At 57.7% G+C, this 20266-nt stretch overlaps 1 protein-coding gene across 1 annotated transcript in view; it reads left to right on the top strand.

Annotated features, from left to right (window-relative positions):
* The window catches only part of CHST8 (carbohydrate sulfotransferase 8), a 69217-nt gene extending 50842 nt beyond the window's left edge, over nt 1–18375 (top strand). Inside the window, exons 3-4 of the mRNA XM_049621815.1 lie at nt 16216–16253; nt 16809–18375. Of these exons, the coding sequence (XP_049477772.1) occupies nt 16216–16253; nt 16809–17918 (1148 nt within the window). The 3' untranslated portion in view covers nt 17919–18375. The remainder of the gene's footprint in view (nt 1–16215; nt 16254–16808) is intronic.
* The last annotated feature ends 1891 nt before the right edge of the window (nt 18376–20266 follow it).

The following is a 20266-nucleotide window of genomic DNA, read 5'->3' as shown; positions in this document are numbered from 1 at the left end:
CGAGCACAGACCCTGGGGCCAAAGAGAACTGGGTTCAAATCCGGGCTCAGCCATCTACCAGCTGTGCACCCTTGGGTGGCTTAACATGTGTGCATCTCGGTTTCTTCATGTGTCCCATTGGGTCAAAATCACACTGACCTCATGAGCTTCTGTAACAGCCCAGGGCTACCAGGATCTTTTCGGCTACTGGGGCTTGGAATCAAAGCCCTCCACGCTGACCAGGACGGCTGGGTGGGCGTGAGAGCAGAGAGCGGTGGGGCTGGTCACTCGGGCAGGTGCTGCAGCCCCTCCTCCGTGGACAAGCAGGCTGGTGTCCTGAGGCACCGTGGGTGTGGTGAGTGGGTGCACCTCCCGGAGGCCCCGGGCTGCGGAGACAGGAGACCAGCCTTCTAGGCCAGGCTTACACTCCTGGGAAGGGAGGCAGGAGCCTTTGTGGAGGGCACTGTGCCTGGGCTCACACAGTGCCAGGGTCACGAAAGGGCCGGGGTCATTGCACAGGTCAGGCAAGGCGCCGTGGCAGGCACTCTGGATCTCTGAGTGGTTCTTGCCCTCTATCTGTTCACGAGCTGCATCGCATGAGTCCCGTAGGGCCTGAGCGCCTCCGTGAAGCCTGGAGCCGGTGCTCATGGTGACCCCAGGTCCCAGGTTCCCTGATGTCACTGAGGGACCACATTGCTCAGAGACACGCCAGTGGGGTGAGTCCTGGAAGGACCCAGCCCCTGCGTCAGGGGGCTCTGCATCAGGCCTGCCCAAGAAATGGGGACCCTCCCCGAGAAGGAGAGGCAAACAGGTCTGGAACCTGAGAGAGAAATGGGACCCAAGCAGGGTGTGCTGAGGGGGATGGTGACAGCATGGGTCACTTAGGAGACCCTCTAGGAGTCAGTAATTGGGATCATAGGGGTCACAGTGAGGGCTGGGAGGATGCAAAACTAGATGCCTTCGTCGGGGGCTCTGGCCCCAGCAAAGTCACCAAGGGGGACAGACCGCTGCCTCCTCGGAGTCTGTTGCTCATTGCCCTCTGGGATTACCTGGGCCTGAGGGCCTGTTCCTGAGGAGAGGCCAGAGTTACCGGCCGCCTGTGTCTTAGACCACTCCTCCTTCTGGGCCCCCACCCCCAGGCAGTCCACAGAGGCTACCCAGAGAGAGAGAGAGCCGCACCCCCTCCACCCCCCGCACCAGCAGCCAGGCTCCGGGAGGCCCACCTTCTCAGTCTCCCTGTCAGGGGTCCAGAGCTATTCATCCTCTTAATTGGTTGCTCAGAGGAGACCAAAGGAAAAAAATAGGCGAAGCAAAATAAAACCTCCTTTGTAGTCTTCCACAAGTCTGGACACCAAAGCCTCATGGTTCTCCCATGAGACGCTGGACACCAGGCACCCACCCCCCAGGGAGAGGAGAGGCAGTAGTGGGCGGTGGGCCGAAGCCCCTCGCACTGAGCCTCCCTTCCAGAATAGCACCCGTCCCTCAGCAGGCAAGTGCACCCCCACCAACCCCTGCAACCCTTCTAGCCATGCCAGGGAGGGCCCGAGGATTTCATTATGAGCTCAGATTATTATCAAGTACAAGGGGGAGTGAAGGGGACGTTATAAGCTCTCCTTTTAATAATGAATCCCATTTCCTCTTGCATTTGGTTTTCTTGCAACAGATGCTGTTGCAGAAAATGGAACAAAATGGAAAAGATAAAAAGGCGAGTCATTAACTCGGCCCGAAAGCCTTCCCACCAGATGTCAGGGACAGTGGGGCAGGGTGCCCAAGGCCCGCCCACCGCACCCTCGCCTGGCACGGCCGCCCGGCGGCTGCTTCGGGGACCCATATGTTCGGATGATTCTCGGCTCGGCTTGGTGTTGGGGAAGCATGGAGCCGCCCCCCTGCTGTTCAATAACTGATGACCATTTTTCTCCAATTATACTGAAATTGAAGGATCCTCAGACTTAGACACCCAAGTAAAATAATTAGTGCTTAAAATGTTAATCGTGCTCAGATGTGCCTTTGCCTGTGGAGGCTGTCTGCAAGTGAGGGTGCCGGGAAGCAAGCTCTGCGGAGAGGACGCTGCCTTTGCACCTCCGCCTCCCCCCCACCCGCCACCGCCCGCCAGGCTGGCCTCCTGAGGAACCCCTGGAGGAACCCCCGGTGCCCGTTCGGACCTGTGATGGCTGTGTTGAGACCTCTGTGACCTCCTCCCTGGCCAGCCCACTGTCCCCCGAGCTACCTGATGGTTAGAACGAGGGCACAGAGTCAGGTATGGCCCCGACCCCAGCTCTGCCACCCACCCAGCCAACCAGCGGTGTGGACAAGGGCGGGACACCCAACCTCCCTGAGACTCATTGCCCTCATGCAGAACAGGGATAGTAAAACCAAGCCTGCTGAAATGCCTAAGAGCACAGAGCATTCCTTTAGCCGCCCTTCTGTCCTCAAGCACCACCAGGCCCCAAATGAACAAATACAAAAGCAACACTTCCCCTCCACCAGGGCCAGGTGGGTTGGGGGTCAGGGCAGAGTTGTCCTGTTGTGGATAGTCCGGGGGCCACTTCTGTGCAGCCTGCTGGTCCCCGGGGAGGGTCCTGCAGATCGCGCCCCAAGCGGAAGGGCTGTGGGAGCCTCCCACACCCGCCACCGTCCCCCCAATCTGCTCACCCACTGGGGAGAAACACCTCCCTGCCCCTCGGAGAGGAATTCACTTTCCCTGCTTGTGACTTTGCCCATGCGTGCACCCCAGGTCCATTCTCTGCGGAGACGACATGCCTAAGAGGCTTAGGCTCCTTTATGCTGTGCATCCCAAGGAAATACGCTTAGATATTCCGTGTTCCCTGATCCACCACATAATAAGATTCCTTTATCTCTCGTTGTCATGGGAAGTATATATGAGCTGATTAATATTAATGTGTTGGCCGATTAATATTAATATCGGAACCGATTCATACTTCACAAGGCAGTGATGTTGATGAGCACCGAGAAGCCCGGGCAGCTGTCGGGTTTGGCAGTTCCCAGGGGAGATGGCAGAATCAGTGGTGACCCCATCCACCGTGCCTCGTTATGGACACTGTCATTAGCAGTGTCTGTCAGAGCTGGCGTGGAAGTGTGTGTGAACTCTGATCGTGGCAATTAAAACCCTTGCCATCCGAGACAGCATATTTTATCATTTAAATAGCATTTTACATTCTCCTAACATATTTTCCCAGTAACATTGTTAAATTAGGTGATAAAAGGTTATTTCTTGCTTCTGAAGTTGAAATAACGTTACCATTATTTCTTATCTGCCTGGAATTAGAAAGGTTTCGGTATTATATGTTCTAAGGGTTTCATTATCAAAATTTGCCAGACTTCAGAAAACAAACAGCATTTTATTTTTGCCCTCGTTTTAATCAAAGATGGACAGAGCTTTGTCTTCTGCCGTTGGAGATGGCTTCTGGTGTTTGGTGAAAAGGGAAGGGTCATTTTTCGCAACAGCGAGACACATACCCTCAGGGCTCAAGGGGGTCACTGGGGACCCTGGCTTACCTTCTATTTGGAGCTGTCCCTCTTGCCTACAGGGAAGGCACAACCAGAGGCTGTGCCTTTAGCCAGCGGGGCTGGACTGGAGCCTGTCTGTGGCCCTGTGGCTTCCCCATCCCTGTCTCCTCTCCAGCTACCCACCTGTCCAGCCCTAGCGCTTGCCTGGCCTCTGTCTCAAATCCTTTCCTCTGGACCTCGAACCATCTACCCACCGCCCACCATCCACCCACCCACCAGCCCAGCTGCCGCCAGTGTGCCACCCACGTGCCGTCTTCCCATCACCTGTGCTCCATCACATCTGACGTGGAAGACACCCCTTGGACAACACACGAGACTCCCCCCACCCCCACTTGCCAGTTAAATGTGCCGTGAGCAGGGGCTGGGGCCACACACCTGGTAGTGGATCACTTTCTCCCAGTGCCCAGCATTCCTGAGTCACCCTGGAACACGACTTCTTATAGGCAGTGTCTCTGATGTGGCATTTTAGGCCGTGGGCTCTTCTGAGGACACATCTCTGCCTTGAAGAGATGTGCTGTGTTCCCCTGGGGTGAATAGACCCTCCCTGACACTTCATCCCAGTTCTACCTCCTCCCATCCTCTTTCCCAGGGCTTAGATGCCAGGGACAGGATTAATTTCACCAAGGAGGAGGCTCCTGCTCTCACAGACTTCTGGCCAGAACAGAGCGGTAGCTGGTTGGCGGGAATGGTCCTGCTGCACTGTGCCCTGTCCCCTGCCCCCCCCCCCCGCGCCTTCCCCAGCCCCTGCCCTGCCTCACAAGGTCAGCCTGTCCCAGATGTTGGGGGCATGGGTGACAGCGTCTCTGACAGAATACTTCAGCCAAGGATGGGAGCTGCCAGTTTCTTCCTGAACCTTGAGGCTGACGTCAGTGTTCCTCTGAGCTCTTCTTGGCAGGGTGAGGTCTCAGTGGGAAGCGATCACTCTCTACTGATTGTCTGAGTGAGAGATGCCAGCCCAGGGGCGCCTGTCTGCAGCCAGATTGGTCCTCACTCTCCTGAGGAGCTCAGCCCTACAGAGCGGCTCTAGCCTGACCCATCCTGCTCTCTCCCCACCCAAGACAGGGCTGCAGACTAGAAGATGGCCCCGGTGGATTCCAGAAGCTGTCCTGAGCGCAGAGGAAAGGTGTCATCCTTGGGAGGATCCGTTGCCCTGACCTCAGCTAGCTCATGCTCTTCGCTAGTGATGCAGGTTGAAAGCTGGAAATGACATTCTCAGGAGGTCCGCCACCCATGACTGCCCCCAGCACCCAGGGTAGTGCCCTTCCTGTACACGTCCCGCTCTTCCAAAATCCCCGCCGTCTCCAATCGCAAATTCTCACAAAGCCTCGGGTATTCAAAGCCTGCTGCACCCTGTTCATGCTGCCCACTGCCCCCACACCCCATGTGTCCTGTGCTCTCCCTGTGCTCCTACACAGCACCCCCTCGCTCTGTAACCACCTCCCGAACAAACAGAAAACATGCTCGTTGCCGTTTGTAAGCAGCCCCAGCGTGATTTATTGCCATCATCACAATATTTTGTTTGGAGCTGTAAACCTCCAGACATAAATCAAGTCATTAGAAGGAATGACGTTTAATCCTGCAGAAGACGCCTCGGTGGGCTGCACAGCTCTCGCCCAGCTCGCGAATCATTAATTCTAGAGTGGACGGCCCATACACACACCTCCACCAGCAGCGCCTCATACGCACCACACACAGGCGTGGAAAGCCGAAGGCACAAGCCGGGCTCCTTTTGTTTCTTGGAATAGCATATTCACAACTGCAAAGAGGTGCCCAAAACACACGCCAGGTCGCCTGGAAGACGGGAGAGTCTTAATTCCGCAGGAAAAACACGCAGCCGGGTGGGGCCGTCTCTGTGCCTGCGATGGCTCACGTCGTCCTGAGAGCTGCCGCCGGTCGGACTTCAAAGGAAGCCGGAAAACAGCTCAGGACCGTCGCCAGCTCCTTCTTTCACAGAGACCCCCACCACCTTCGAGCAGCCATTACACGGGACCAGGCTCCATCTGCAAGGCCGGCGGCTCTCATTTCCTGAAGACACCTGCTGAGCTTGAAGGGAAGGTTCAGAGACCTCAGACAGTGCCTTCCAGAAGCCCGGCAGCCCTGCCCCACCCTGGCAAAGGGCATTGGGCTCCCAGCAGATGGGGCCTCTCATAGTTAAGGAGGCGTCCCCCCAAAACGCTGGAGACGGGAGGGGACCCAGGGTCTCGGCCAAGAGGTTGCCTTAAAGACTTCGGCAAGTTCTCAGTGCACATCACAGTTGTGAAAATTCTGGATGACATTTGCAGGGTTTGGTTCTACTTAATATTCCTGTGCTCAGAGCTAACGAGGGTGTTGTTATGCGGCGTTATGTTGGCTGTGCTCTCAAGGATGCTGGAAGGCGCAGGGCTGGGCTGCATGGTTTGTGTCCGGACAGTTTTTACCCACACTCTGCACTGTTGCCAGCTGAGAGCTTCTGTCTGCGAGCCTTACTCAATCTCGTGTCTCTGCGTCGATATGGCCTACCTCGGGGTCGGGTCTTCTCCCCTATCGGCCCTCTGTCCCCCTGGACCTCCCTGTGACAGTGTGTGGGGGGGGACAGACATTTTCCTACCCTCCCCCTCACACACCGGCTCACCGAGCCCTGCAGCCCTCCCTCCTCTTCCCATCTCCCCACACTGCCTGAGCTCAGGCACCCCATTTCTCACCTGTGTTAGGATGTAAGAATCCTAACCAGTTTTGCCCTTCCTTTAGGCCTTACTCTTCTCTGGGCCGTTCCCCGGTTGCCTCTAGAAAGACCTTTGAATATGCAGCTGGCAGGGCCCTCCGTCTTATCTCAGCCATGCTGTCAGTGCCCCAGAACTGGTCACCTTCCCTGAGCCGGGGGCTGTGAGTCTTTGTGTGAGTGTGTGATGTGGGTGTGGAGCCCAGCCCACCACACAGTGGTGAGAGGATAGGATGGCCTGGGGTTGCTGCGCTCAGGCCACAGCCAGCCCAGTGTGGCCCTCGGCTGGCCGGACCCCAGGGCACCGGGCTGGGCAGAAGCAAGGGCTGGCCCGCCAGAAGGGAAAGGAGGTGGGTCTTGGCTGGATGTCCAGCGACGGTGGTGTCCCCTACAGTCAGCATCCACCAAGGCCAAGATTACTGCTATACTCCAGTCCTTGCCCCTCAGAGAAGCTGGCCAGAGGCTCCCTGAGCTGCTGGGGGCCCAGTCCTTGGTTGGATGTGACTTGACATTCAAGGCCGCGCCTCGGGAGTCACATCTCCTCTCAGATATGGACTGCAGCTATCCAGGCGCATGGCAGGGATCAGCTGGACTGACTGCCAGCCAGCTCCTGCCCGCAAGTGCTCCAAACAACTCCAGGCTTACCCTGGTGACCTGTGAGTCGCCAGAGGCTCTGTTCTGCTCAGGGGCACACGGGACGATCCCTGAAATGCAGCTGCCGTTCCACGGTCTCTGTGGTACTGGAGAGCCTAAAGCTGCAGCAGCCGAGTCAGGCTGGGAGGGAGGGCTTGCTGCCCAGGCTCGGGGCCCCTCTGGGTGCAATCGGTGGGCAGTAGGGGTGACCACGTGTGCATGGCCTCTGGGGCGCCTCCGTCCCTGAGCCCCCTAGGTAGCCCCTTTGTGGGCCCGCCTCCAGGAGCCTGACCCCCCCACCCCCACCCCTGGGGGGCCTGGAGTGCGTCCCTCAGGACAGAGCGGCTCTTGCAGAAGGCCCAGGGTGGCTGGGGAGTGGGGAGCTCCAAGGAAGCATCGGCTAGAACGGATTTACTTTTGCGGCTCTCAGGGTATATCGCAGGCAGCGGCTGTGACGGGTCTGACAGCCACAGGCCAGCTCAGTAATTGACGCCGCAGCCGGAACGACACATCCTGAAGCCAGCCAGAGCTGGACCGATCATTATCTTGTGACGGGGCCACCACAGGAATGAGGCTGCCCCGCTGGCGGCCTCTGATGGCCCAACTGGGTTCCAGTGAAGAAGCGCCCGTCACGGGGCTGGGCCAGTTGGTGTCGCGGGCACTTCCCCTGCAAACAGGCAGCCTCAGGCTCCAGCATGACTCACTCATTTTTATTTCTTGGAAACCTCTGGTGGGAATTCACCAATACTTACACCAGATTAGGCCCCTGACAGCCAAGCAGGAGGAGTGCCATTTGACCTGGCCACAGTCGCCCAGAACCTGAGTCTGTGGCTCCCTGTGGGCTCTGGACAAAAGGCAGACTCTGATTGGCTGCCGCAGCCCGGCTTGCCCCTCCTCTCACGCACCCTCACCAGGCCCCCGACAACCCCAGGCCGGGACGTGCTCCTGCACACGTACGTCCGCCCAGCTCATCCCCTTCTCCGGCATCCTCCGTCTGCCCTCTGGACGTCTACACTTGGGAGACCCCGTAGACCTCTCAAACTCAATGTGGATCTGCACCCCCTCCCCAGGAAATGGCATCAGCGTCCCACTGCTCAAGCCAGAAACCAGAATCTCCCTTATTCTGCTCCCAGTCAGTCCCCAGGTGGTACTGACCCGGAGCTGGCTTGCACCAGCAGCCCACAAGGGCCCAACCCCCCCGTTCACATCACTAGCTTGAAATCGGTCATGGAGAAGTGTTGACACCACAGGAATCAGCATCACTACAGAGTTGCTCCTCCCCACCACGCAGGGAGCCAGGGTTAAACATTCACCGTGCACCGCCCTGCTCATTCTTCCCGAAATACTCGCCACGTCTTCCTCCGCCTTCTGCCATGAGCGCCGGCATTCAGGCCTCACACGTGTCCTCCCTGGACGGTGGCAACAACCGTGGACCACCCTTTCTGCTTCTGTCTTCCGCTCTTCATCTCAGAATGGTCCTTAAGTTCCAAATAGCTGCCAGCTTAAAGCCTTTGTAGACTCCCCTTGGGCCTCAGGAGATAAGATGAGGGGTCTTTGCCAGGACGATAGGGCCCCCAACTTGCTGCCCCCCCCCCCCCGCCAGCCACCAGCGTGCTATCATTTCTCGACACCCTTCGGTCTCTCTGTCCCTTCATCCCGTAAGCCCTGGTCTCATGGTGCAAGGTGATCTCCTACAGAAAGGCCCTCGTTACCCCCAGGCGCCGATGACTTGTCACTACCTTAGGGAGACCTCACCGATACCCCTCCCCTGTCACATGCCACCTGCTGACACACCCCTGCAACCATCACACGTGAACTGCTCAGTGCCTCATTTCTTGGCTAGACCGTAAACTCCACAAGGGCAAGGGCCATGACTGTCCCATTCATGGCCAGGACACAGTCACCGGTGTGTAAGACTCTGCCTGGCACGTGCAGGTGCTCAGTCCGTGTGTAGAGAATGGACAAACGGTGCTGGCCAGCATGCTGTGTTCTGTCGCCTGCAGGGGAGGCAGAGACGGGCCGCCAGGGGGCACTGGGGCTTAGCCGGCCAGTGTCAGGAACTTCATTCTCTCTCCCCTGCAGCAGCATTCACAGGCTCCTGCTAATCCTTCCAGGCTCATGTGTTGAAAGAACACACGAAGGCAGGAAAGGCATGACCTGTTCTAAGCCATGCGCCACGTACTCTCTGAAGCTGTACACGGACGTGAACACACATGCTCCCCACCCAGAGCACGCTGCGTCACACGGCAGGATGCATGCACGGAAAAGCAGTGTGATGCACCCCCTCAGTGTGCATGCTGTCCCTCGTTGGTTCCATGTGACATGCACACGTGGAGGTACAGTGCAGTGCGTGGCCCCTGTGTGGGGGGGTGCACGACCCCCCCCCCAACATGGTAGGAATTGCCCCCAGGCTCTGACAGAGGAGAGCTTTGGAGCAGGAGCTGGGGACCCCTTCCTTGTGGATAGGCAGGCATACTGGAGTGGGGGGAGATGCTCAGGGACATCCCTTCAAGTGATGGGCAGATGGGTGACTGTGGAAAAGCAGAACAGCTGTTGGGTTTGCAGACCGGCTAACTGGCTGGCTGGTTGACTGACAGGCAGCTCCAGTGCCCCACTCTGACAGCCGTACGGGAATTCACCGCCCAGGCTGAGCTGACAGAGAACCACCCGGTTGAATCGTGGATCCTAATCACGGAGGCGAGGGAATGGAATCGCTAAACAAAACAAGTAGTGGTCAGAGCCGTCAGGTGCCCATCAGCCCGAGACGGGAAGATTCCTGCTTCCCTCCTCTGCAGACAGGTCCCAGAGTCCCCGCGCTGGTGCAGGAGCTGGGCTCAGAGGAACTCAGCTGCTGTGAAGGTGACCCGGCGATAGGAACCCCAGGCTCTGGCGGCCTCCCTCCCATGGGCTCTCTGTGCCAGGCACCGTGCATGTTTCATTTGCACATTTATGGACCTGCAAGATGGGTGTTTTTATCCCATCTTACAGATGAGGAAGCTAAGGTTCGGTGAGGTCGAGGGATCTGTCCAAGGTCACACAGCTGTGCTCTTGCTCTCTTTTAAAATACACGACCCCTTGTTGAAAGCTATGACTCCGAGTGGAGTCTCCAGGAGAAGGGAGGGGAAGCCCCTCCTCTGGTCTGGGCCAAGGGTCAGGGGTTACTGTGTCGCCTCACCATGAGGTTGGTGGTCTTCGAACAACTGGAAGAAGCCCACCCACAGAGGCTGAGGCAAGAGGAGAGGGTCCTGCGGCACCACCCACCCCCCTGCCGGGGTGGGAGGTGGGGCGCTCCTGGCCTGGCTCCTGGCTCTCCCTGAGGTCCACACTCTGACCGCAGAGCAGCCGGGAACCCTGTCTCCCTGCCCTGGGCCTGGGGCAGCAGAGGCGGGCACGGCTGTGCATGGAGCCCGAGCAGAGAATTTAATGAGTCGGATTTTTCTGTGATCACAAGTGAGAATTTAAGACCCTTCTGTGAGGCTTCTTCCATCTGAATTCTGTGCCTTGAGTCCAGGCTGCCCTCTAATTGCTGAGTGTGTTTAAACTTCAGTTTTGCATCTCATCTGCATAAATTAACAACCTGCCCAGAGGAAGGGAGCGGCTCACAATGAGGCATCAGAGGCTGATGAGGGGTTGGCCCCTCAAAAGGGCAGAGCCTGAGCTGGTGGGAGAAGAGCCAGAGGAGGTGTGGCCTGGCCTGGTGCCCCACAGATGGCAAGGGGAGGCCGCCAATTGGGTGCGTCGTAGATCTAACCACCCCTCCTGGGTGGCATGGACAGGCTGCTAGACCGAGCTGGAGAAGATCCTCCAGGGGCAGCTCTCAGTCCAAGCAGCACCAGCCTTTCCACGAGCATTTATTGAGCTCCTGCTGTGTGCTAGGCATTTTGCCAGACTGTCCGACCCAGAAAAGACATGGTCCTTGCCCAAGAACATGGAGAACTAACACAATCTACTGATCAGCTGGGGACATGTTTTCTCACCTCCTCCAGACTCTTCCTGCCCTGCCTCTAGAGTGCTCTTAAAGCCCCCTGAGGTCACATTACCCCCTGCTAGGGGTTGAACTGTGTCGCCTCCCCCAAATTATGTTGAAGTCCCAAACCCTGGGACCAGTGAATATGACCTTATAGAGCCCTTGCAGATGTGATCAAGTTAAGATGAGGCCATTAGGGTGGGTTCTAATTCAAAATGACTGGTGTCCTTTGAAGAAGAAGAAAAGTGACAGGCACACACAACGGAAGATGGGGGCAGAGGCTGGTTTTCAGCGGCCACAAGCCAGGGAGCATCTGGGGCTGCCAAGAGCTGGAAGAGGCTGTGGAGGGAACACGGCCCTGCTGACACTTCCATTTCAGACATATAGCCTCCAGAACTGCGAGAGAATTGTGTTTGTTATTTTAAGCCACCCAGTTTGGTGGTGCTTTGTTACCGCAAGCCCTAAGAAATTATTATACCCCTTGTGACAGTTAATTTTGTGTCAACTTGACCAGGCTGCCGTGCCCCGATGTTTGGTCAAACACCAGTCTAGATGTTACTGTGAAGCTATGTTTTTAGAAGTAGTGGATATTTAAGTCGATAGACTTAGAGTAAAGCAGGTTACCCATAATGTGGGTGGGCCTCGTCTAATCAGTTGAAGGCCTTAAGAGAAAAGACTGAGGGCCTCCAAGGAGGAGAGAATTCTGCCTCCAGGGGACCCTACAATATTGAATCTTCCCTGCCTCTCCAGCCTGCAGATTTTGGTCTTGCCAGCCCCCACAATTGCATGAGCCAATTCCTTAAAATAAACCCCCCGCATATATATGGCCTGGTCACGGAGGACGAATTGAGCCCCTCATTCAGAGCCCTTCTGTACTTCCTGCGGAGCGGGGCCTGGCAGTTCCCTCAGGGCTTTCTCCCCTGATCCCAATGAGCAGCACACCCTCCTGGCTCAGTTTCTCCTGCCAGCATCCCTGCCTCACTCCTTGTGGCTCATCACCACTGCGTGAGGACCCGAACTCTGCCGGGCCCTGCCGCCTGCCCCACGGCACAGAGACCTTTCTCACGGCACATGTGTTCAGTGCAGGAGCTTCTGTGAACAGCAGAGCAGGGCAACACTGTTCATCCGGCAGACACGCCTGCCAGGAGTCTGGGGTGGGACCGAAGCTTGGACTCTGTATCTCATACATGGGGGAAAGCAAGATGCAGTGGGGGCCTCGTTTCCAGTGTCTTCCCTGGCTCAGGCCAGCCTGAAAGCCTTGGGAGTTTCCTGGCCTGTTGGGCAGCAGAAGTGGACCTGTGGGTGGACAAAGCGGATGATGGTGGCCACGCAGGCACAGCCACCGGAAGATCCAGGGTACACAGTTCGATGTAGCTCTGAGGATCCAAGGACCACAGGTCTGAGACTGCACAGAGCAGGGACTGTGGACTCACACCCATGCCCCAGGGCCCTACTGGCCCCTTCCGTTCTCCCATCTGTTTCCCTTTGCAGGTCTGACTCCTTTGGGGCAGCCCTGTCTGCCCCCAGGCCGCAGCGTTCAGGGTAGCAGGACCCTCTCTCCACTATCAGGACCTGGGACTGAGATTTGAGCAGCCAGAATAGCAGTCGCTGTCCTCAGACGTGGTCAACTAAGGGTTCGTGTGGCACTTCCAGCCCTTTCCAGGGACTCGGATCCTGTTTTAACTCATGTCAGTGTCGCCGGTCTACACAGCCTGACCCTCTGTGGGTCCTGGGCATCAGAGATTAGGGCTTTAGAATTGAACCCAGCAGGTCTCTCTCCTGTGACTCGGACAAAAGGAGGCAGCAGCCCATGTGACCATGAAGCCCCCTCCGCAGCTCTGCCCCAGACCCAGGCTTCACAGCCTAATTATAAGAAACTGGGCACATACACCATCATCAGCCTCTGCCTCCCCTTGGCAGGTAACCAGCAAGCTTTCAGCCAAACACTCAGAGGAAAACCCTCAGCCAATGAAGAGTTCACAGTGTGGAGCCCACTTGGCAGTCTCAATAACTCACGCCTTGTTTATTCTCACCAATGCTCACTCTTACCGTACAGCCTGTGTTTCAACCGCTCTGCAAATGTCATCTGTCCAGAAAGAGAAAGTGGTTGTTTTTTTCTCACCGTGCAGGGGATGAAGCTCCCTTACAGATTGTTAACATTATGTTGAAAGGAGAAGACAGGTAACTCAGACGCTGAACGTGGAGCATGTACATGACCGGCCTTGGGATTCCTCTGCCGCAGGGTGGGGGTGAGGGAGACCGCGGAGGTATGTGGCAACATTGGTGACATCAAATGGAAAAGGAGGCTAGGGGTTGTGGCTTGTGTTGCTCAGCAAGCCCACTGTTTTTATTTGATTGCATGTCCATTCGAGGGCTTGGGAGGGGCTGGTGGTGGTTATATTGAAGCCAAGCGCCGCCGCCCCCCCCGGGCATAAGTCCCCCTATGGCACTGAGTCTGGTGGCTCCTGGTGGCAATACCTTCTTCATGGGTGCAGCAGACGTAGGACCCTTAGCTCCCCTTCCTGGTCACTCCACAGAGCTGTCCAGTGTCCTGAATGCAGCCCACTGTGGGGTATGCAGACCCCAGCCTCAAGGCACCCAAAGCCTTCACTTGCTCAGAGCTAGGGGTGATCTTTGTTTTGGCTTTTATCCAAGCAGTGCATGGAAGAGTGGCTTCTTCCACAGGAAAAGTAGGGCCAGTGGGCCCCTGGCAGGGGGGAGAGCCTGTTACATTTCCTTCATTAACTTCCTGTCTTTCTTCCAAAATGGCATATGGGAGAGGGTCAGTCTTTGCCAAGTGAGCTGCGGTAAGTTGAAAGGTTGAGAACATACAGCTTGTGGCAAACTCGGGCTCCACATAAGATCTGTTGTTGGGTTTTCCACAAGACAGTTATTCTTTTCAAAGGGGGTAGTTGCAGCCGAGTTGACTTTATTGGGTAAAAGTGGCCAAGAGGTCAGGGACTCCCCCAGACTGGGGCTCTGTCCAGCAGGAATGTTCTCTCCAGCCTTCAAGTGGGCCAACCTCGAAAACCCCCTTGAGGCTCAGCACCCTTCTGTCCAGTCTGCACAGATAAAATGGGACAGGTCCCACAGCCCACCGCCCTCCAGGCTGTGAGGACAGGGCCAGCGGGAGATCACAGCTGTGAGGGCTGACATCTCCATAAGGACATCCTTGTCCAGCTCCACCGGCTGGCAGGGTGCCTTTTGAGAGCAGCTTTTGAGTCCCACTCTTGGCCAAATCTGGCATGACTCATTTGCTCTAGAAAAGGAATATAAATAAGTACCACCATACCTTGACGAGTTGACAGGATTGACAAGCAGAGTAAATTCCCGTATCTGAGACTCTGAGGAGGAGAGGTGATTTAGCAGAGCCAGCTGCCGTCACCAGAAGAAAATAATTAAGGAAACCCAGCAGTGTGGAGGAAAACTGAACGTGCAGTGAGTCCCTTTTGGTGAAGAGACCTGTGATCACTGGCTGCAGGAGGAAACCCGCGTGTGTCAGAAAGAAAGGAGCTGGAGAAGCTCAGGCTGGAATGAGGCAGAGCAGAGTAGGGGCGGGGGGAGGGGGGCTGGCAGGCTCTGGGATGAGAAGGGGACCCTGGTGAGGACCCCTTTTCAATGTGAAAAGACTCCTGTCTCAGGGTCAAGTACCCACTGCTTGCATCCCATGTCCCAAGGGGTGCAGCCAGTTCTATGTGGAGCTCCCCCTCAGCCTCCGTGGAAGAGTCTGGAAGCCCTGTTTCAGGGCTCCCCCACCTGTACACACATATTGCCCATAAGCTAGGGGATGCCCAGGAAGGTACGGACACCCTGTCCTCTGCCCAGGGAAGGGCACACCCCTGTTCCCAGCCCAAAGGGATCAAAGAAAAGTATTGCAACAAAAGAAACATGCAGCGTGCCCACATTCCACCTTTGTGCCACGTTTGGAACTTGAGGAAGTTCCCAGTAGGCCCCAGGAATGTCGGCTTTCCAGCCCAGGGGTGACCTCGCGTCCCCACCTCCTCGGTAGCTGGTAAATGAAGGAGATGTGTAGGCACATCCTCAGACTGACCAGTATGAGGTCAGGGTCATAGCAGTGGCTGAACCTGTAAGACTGGACCTCGTGGAGAAATCGGCAGAGTCCCTGGGTCAGGGACAGAGGACCTGGATGTCCTCTCAGCAACTGGGCTCCAGCCACTGGACCTATACCATGTATACAGAGACGGCAGGACCCCCATGGGGCCCCATGCTGGGCGCCCAGGACATCTCGCACACACAGCCCAGCAGCAGCCAGAACTCGGTCAGGTGTGCCCCATCGTGCCAACTGGAAGTTCAAGTCTTCGCTTGTTTAAAGGGTGGCTGGTTCCGACTGTGACTGTGGCCTTTGGCAAAGCCTCAGAGTAGAAACCGCCGCTTCCGTGGCACCAGAGCTGGAAAAGCCCTGATGCCTCGGTGGCCAGGCAGGGACGGGGGAAGGAGGCCGAGACTCCAAAATAAGTTCCCCCAAAGGAAATCCTCTTGTTTCCCTAGGACCTCCTTCAAAACAAACCAGAGTGTGAAGCAGAATCATCTTCTCTGACCAAAGGTTCACTTCCCCAGAGCCTGTTATCCCGGTGACTTTGGCCTCAGCGAAGCTCAAGGGAAGGGGGGGGACATTGCGGAGTGTGGTCAGCAATGCACTGATCTATCTGTCTTCATCTTCCTCCAGTGCCAAGTGCTTGCCGGACAATCACTCCACGCCTGGGCTCTGCTCAGCCCTTTGGGGGAGACCAGCGTGAGCAGGAGGTGGCCAGCTCACGCCAGAGCCCCAGGGCCAGCCGAGTTGGCCAAAATCTCGAAGTAGATGCCTAGGTTAGAGGACTCCCCAGAGCCAGTGGGGAGGCACATCCAAGGGAAGGCATGTGTTCCACTCCCAGGCCTGTGTGTGCAAAGGTGTGGGTGTTTGTGGGATTCCGAGTACAGAAGCTCCACATGGACTAGATCGAGGGCTGGCCAATGCATAGAGAGGATGGGCAGAGCTTTCTGAAGGGTCCTTGCCCCATGGCTTAATGATAGCGTGAGGTTGTGTGGGGGTGCGGGGCAGTGCTATGAGATTCCTGGCTGTTCCACTGAGCAGATGTGTGGACACACCTGGGCAGGGCACCTTTTGAGACCTTCCAGGTCACATTGGGAGGTAAGATGCTGAGAAGTCATCAGCTTGGGAGCCTGTGGGACCACATCTTGCTGCACCCTCATTTTCCATGTGGGTAGAGGAGTTGAGGGACACTCACATTGAGCCATGCCTGCTCCTCTCTGCCCCCCTGAACTGCCTTTTCGCAGAGCCCGCCCCCAGTGCCCTGCAGCCCGCGTGTCCAGCATCAAGAGCCCGTGAGCGGGTCCTTGGGAGCCACATGGTACTTCTGCTGCTAATACTGTCCTCTCTGCTTTTCAGGAATAAAGTTCAGCATCAGGCCACAGCAGCCCTACAACGTGAGTTCTGAGAGTCAGATAAATCTCAGCACCGGCAGCCTGGGGAAAGTTGGGGAGGGCAGGGGAGAACACTGGGAGCTCATGTTGAATTCATTCTTGGAAAGAAAAATGCGTCCAGTCCTTCCCAGGGGCCTTGGGAACAAAGCCCACGGCTTTGGCCCCATGAATTTCCCTTTCCTGTCGGATGGCAGCTTTGGACTTGTGCTAATAGAGGCAGTAAATTTGCGCCAGCCTCCTCAGGCCGCCGGCTCCTGCCGGCTTGCCTCGCCGGGTGCAGGTTCCTGGGAGGCTTGCGCCATCTCGTGGCTGAAAAGATACCTGCACCTCTGCCTCAAGACCATGGCCCGCTAGGGGTGGGGGGCCTTTGGGGACCGGACCTAGGCTCAGACCAGAGGGGTCAAATCCCACAGGGTCAGCTAGTCTCTTCCTTCACCCGGAATAAACTCAGGCCACAGAGGGGGCAGGGACCCCGGCCACTGTGAGCATCTGACCTGTGAGACCCTCAGCGCCCAGCTGCCGTGTCCACCCTGATAACCATTTCTCTTCTTGACTCAGGATCTCCCACCAGGCAGTTCCCGGGATGGTGACTTGAAGGCCCCTACGGAGAAGGTCACCCGAGACTTGTCCAGCCGGGCCCCAAGGGGCCTCAACCTGCTGGTACCCGACCGGCCTCGAGCCCCCCGAAACATGGGGGCCCGTCTGCGACCCCGGCAGCGCCGCCGGCGGCTGCTCATCAAGAAGACGCCCGCTGCTGCAGCAGCCGTCCCGGCCAACGGCTCGGCCGGTCCCTTTGTGCGGCCGGCGCCCTGGGCCGCGGACGGCCACTGGGTCACCCTGCACCGGAGCCAGCAAGAGCGCAAGCGGGTGATGCGCGAGGCGTGCGCCAAGTACCGGGCGAGCAGCAGCCGCAGGGCGGTCACGCCCCGTCACGTGTCCCGCCTCTTCGTGGAGGACCGCCACCGGGTGCTGTACTGCGAGGTGCCCAAGGCGGGCTGCTCCAACTGGAAGCGGGTGCTCATGGTGATGGCCGGGCTGGCCTCGTCCACCGCGGACATCCAGCACAACACCGTGCACTACGGCGGCGCCCTCCGGCGGCTGGACACCTTCGACCGCCAGGGCATCCTGCACCGCCTCAGCACCTACACCAAGATGCTCTTTGTCCGCGAGCCCTTCGAGAGGCTGGTCTCCGCCTTCCGCGACAAGTTCGAGCATCCCAATAGCTACTACCACCCTGTCTTCGGCAAGGCCATCCTGGCCCGGTACCGGGCCAACGCCTCTCGCGAGGCGCTGCGGACGGGCTCCGGCGTGCGCTTCCCCGAGTTCGTCCAGTACCTGCTGGACGTGCACCGGCCCGTGGGCATGGACATCCACTGGGACCACGTCAGCCGGCTCTGCAGCCCCTGCCTCATCGACTATGACTTCGTGGGCAAGTTTGAGAGCATGGAGGAGGATGCCAACTTCTTCCTGAGCCTCATCCGGGCGCCGCGGAACCTGACCTTCCCCCAGTTCAAAGACCGGCACTCGCAGGAGGCCCGGACCACGGCACAGATCACCCACCAGTACTTCACCCAGCTCTCGGCCCTGCAGAGACAGCGCACCTACGACTTCTACTACATGGACTACCTGATGTTCAACTACTCCAAGCCCTTTGCAGACCTGTACTGAGGGGCGGGGCCCGCGGCCACTCACCTGTCTGCGCGGGCATCCCACTGTCCGTGGTCCCTCACCCGAGAGCTGACACGTACCCGGAGCAACAGAGCTCTGCGGACGTGAGGAGCCGTGGCTGCTCCGTGCCGCTGGCCCGAGGTGGAGGACAGAGGCCCGGGCGTCGGGTGGGGACTCTGGCCCTTGTTCCATACCCACTTTCTCACTCCTCCGCTGAGGAAGATGCTGGGGGCTGAGCAGGACCCCAGGAGTCCTAGCTGCATAGGCCTAGCTCGGCCAAGAGTCAGGATGACCAGGGAATTCTGAGGCCCTGAGGACGAGGGCCCCAGCGGTAAGGGATTTCCTGCAGTCCCTTAGCCATTGCCTTGTACCAAACCACGTGGTTTGCAGCTTTTCTATGACCCAGGGGGGAGGTTCCCTCAGAATGAGGTTCCAAATAAAGCACATGGTTTCCAGAGTAGCGGTGTCTACACTTTGTGTTGGTAGGGGAACACACGGACCCTTCCCCAAGCTGTGGGGGCTCTGTCTCCCTCCCCAGGACAGCCTGAGCCGGGCACCCGCAAGCCCCGCCCAGGGGAGCCCAGGGTGGGAGTGGCCTGTGCGAGAGGGGAGCTCCCGCTCACCTCCCACTCAGGCTCCAGAGGCCAAGACCCCATCAACAGGGTTCTCTGTTATCAGTACCAGCACATTCATCCTGAAAGGAGAAAATAGACCTATCCCTGTGGAGGCCCACTGGGGTCCCTTCTTGTCACTTTGTGGGGGCCCCCTGAGGACGGCCAGAGCTCTCTGGGCAAACCACTGGGGTCAGCGGGGCGCTGCACAGGGGTCTCGGGGGGTGTGGCATTTCCGGTGGGGATCGATGCTATCCCTCTCCCTAAGCAGGGCTTTATCTCTGTCATCTGCAGACCCCCATGACCTTGGCCTTGGCCCCTGGCTCCACTCACCTGACCAGGCCACCTTAGAGCTTTCAGGACTGCCCACCCCTGAGGGACCACATTCTGGGGGAGGAGCAGGAGAAGCCCACGGGGGAGCCGGGGACGTCTCCCAAAGTATATATTTTCATACACAGAAGTGGCTCTGAGATGGTCAAAAGCCAGGGTGATTCTTGAAAGGTCTCAAAGTGTGTTGGAGCTTTGAGCGCGGCTGTGGCCGTTCCTGTTGGGGGTCTCGTCTGTAATGGAAACTGCTGCCTATTTGTAAAGGTCTGTCTGTCTGCTTCCAGGTCCCATCTCTCTGTCAGCCACATGCCCTTCTGACTCTCTCTGTGGGTCTCTTTGCGGATCTCCCCAGGAGAGTGCTCTCAATCGGTTCCCATTTGCTGGGGGAGAGGCTGCTGGGGCCCAGGAGGAGGGGACATGCTGGTGCCTGCTGCTCCCTCCTTTGTGTCTCCACCATGGGCTCTGGAAACTTAAAAAAGTAGGACAAGGAACTGAGGCTGCCTCCCACCTTCTTGGGGTCACCTGCCTCCAGGAACCCTGAGCAGGGTGAGCGCCCCCTACCAGGTTCCAGCAGGAGGGGCTGGCCATCTGGCGGGAGGAACTCACAGAGGTGAGAAGGAGGCTGTGGTCAGGGCACGAGGGGCTCTTGGGTATGGAAGTGGGGAGACGGATGGATGCCTAGGGGCTCAGAGAGCCAGAGAGGCTAACCTGTACCTCTGCCAAGGCCAGGTCAGTGTGAGAGGAGGCAGGGAAGGAAAAGGGAGATGGAAGTCACCACGCGAAGCTAGTGTCTCTGGTCGTGGACGCATCTGGTGAAGCCTGAGGCAGTGTCACCATGTCATCTGATCAGCAAAGGGAACTTCTGGGAGCCTGAAGGACACTTCACTCATGGCTGTTGCTTGGAGACAATTTGGGTTGTCATGGGACCATCCCCCCATGGTGTGTGTGTGTGTGTGTGTGAGAGAGAGAGAGAGAGAGAGAGAAAGAGAGGGAGGGAGGGAAGGAGGGAGGAATGTGTGTGGGAAATGGGAGCAAAAAAAGACGTCTTGACTTCTGAAGAGTCAGAGACAACCAGGCCTGAGTTGGGCAGATGTACACACACAACATATCCATCCAAGAGGGGCTTTCCTTCTGGGTGGTGACAAAGAATCCAGCCAGTGATCATGATGACCACTTGATGGCCCCCAGCATGACCTCCAACTGTAGGCCAGAGGCCTGAGCCCCGAGACCTCCCCTACCTCCACCGAGGTGGGGCTGAACCTCAACGCCTCCGGCCCCCAACCCCAGACTCAAGCCTCATGTAGCCTGAGGACTTGAGGACAACACATGAATGAGTGTGGGTGTGTGTGTGGGTGTTTGGGTGGGTGGGCAGTGGGGTAGAGTGCTTCCCCCCTGGGGCCTGTGAGCCGC

The sequence above is a fragment of the Panthera uncia genome, assembly GCF_023721935.1.
Source record: "Panthera uncia isolate 11264 chromosome E2 unlocalized genomic scaffold, Puncia_PCG_1.0 HiC_scaffold_19, whole genome shotgun sequence".
NCBI classification, from domain to species: Eukaryota; Metazoa; Chordata; class Mammalia; order Carnivora; family Felidae; genus Panthera; species Panthera uncia.
This window is presented reverse-complemented; position numbering and strand designations above follow the sequence as displayed.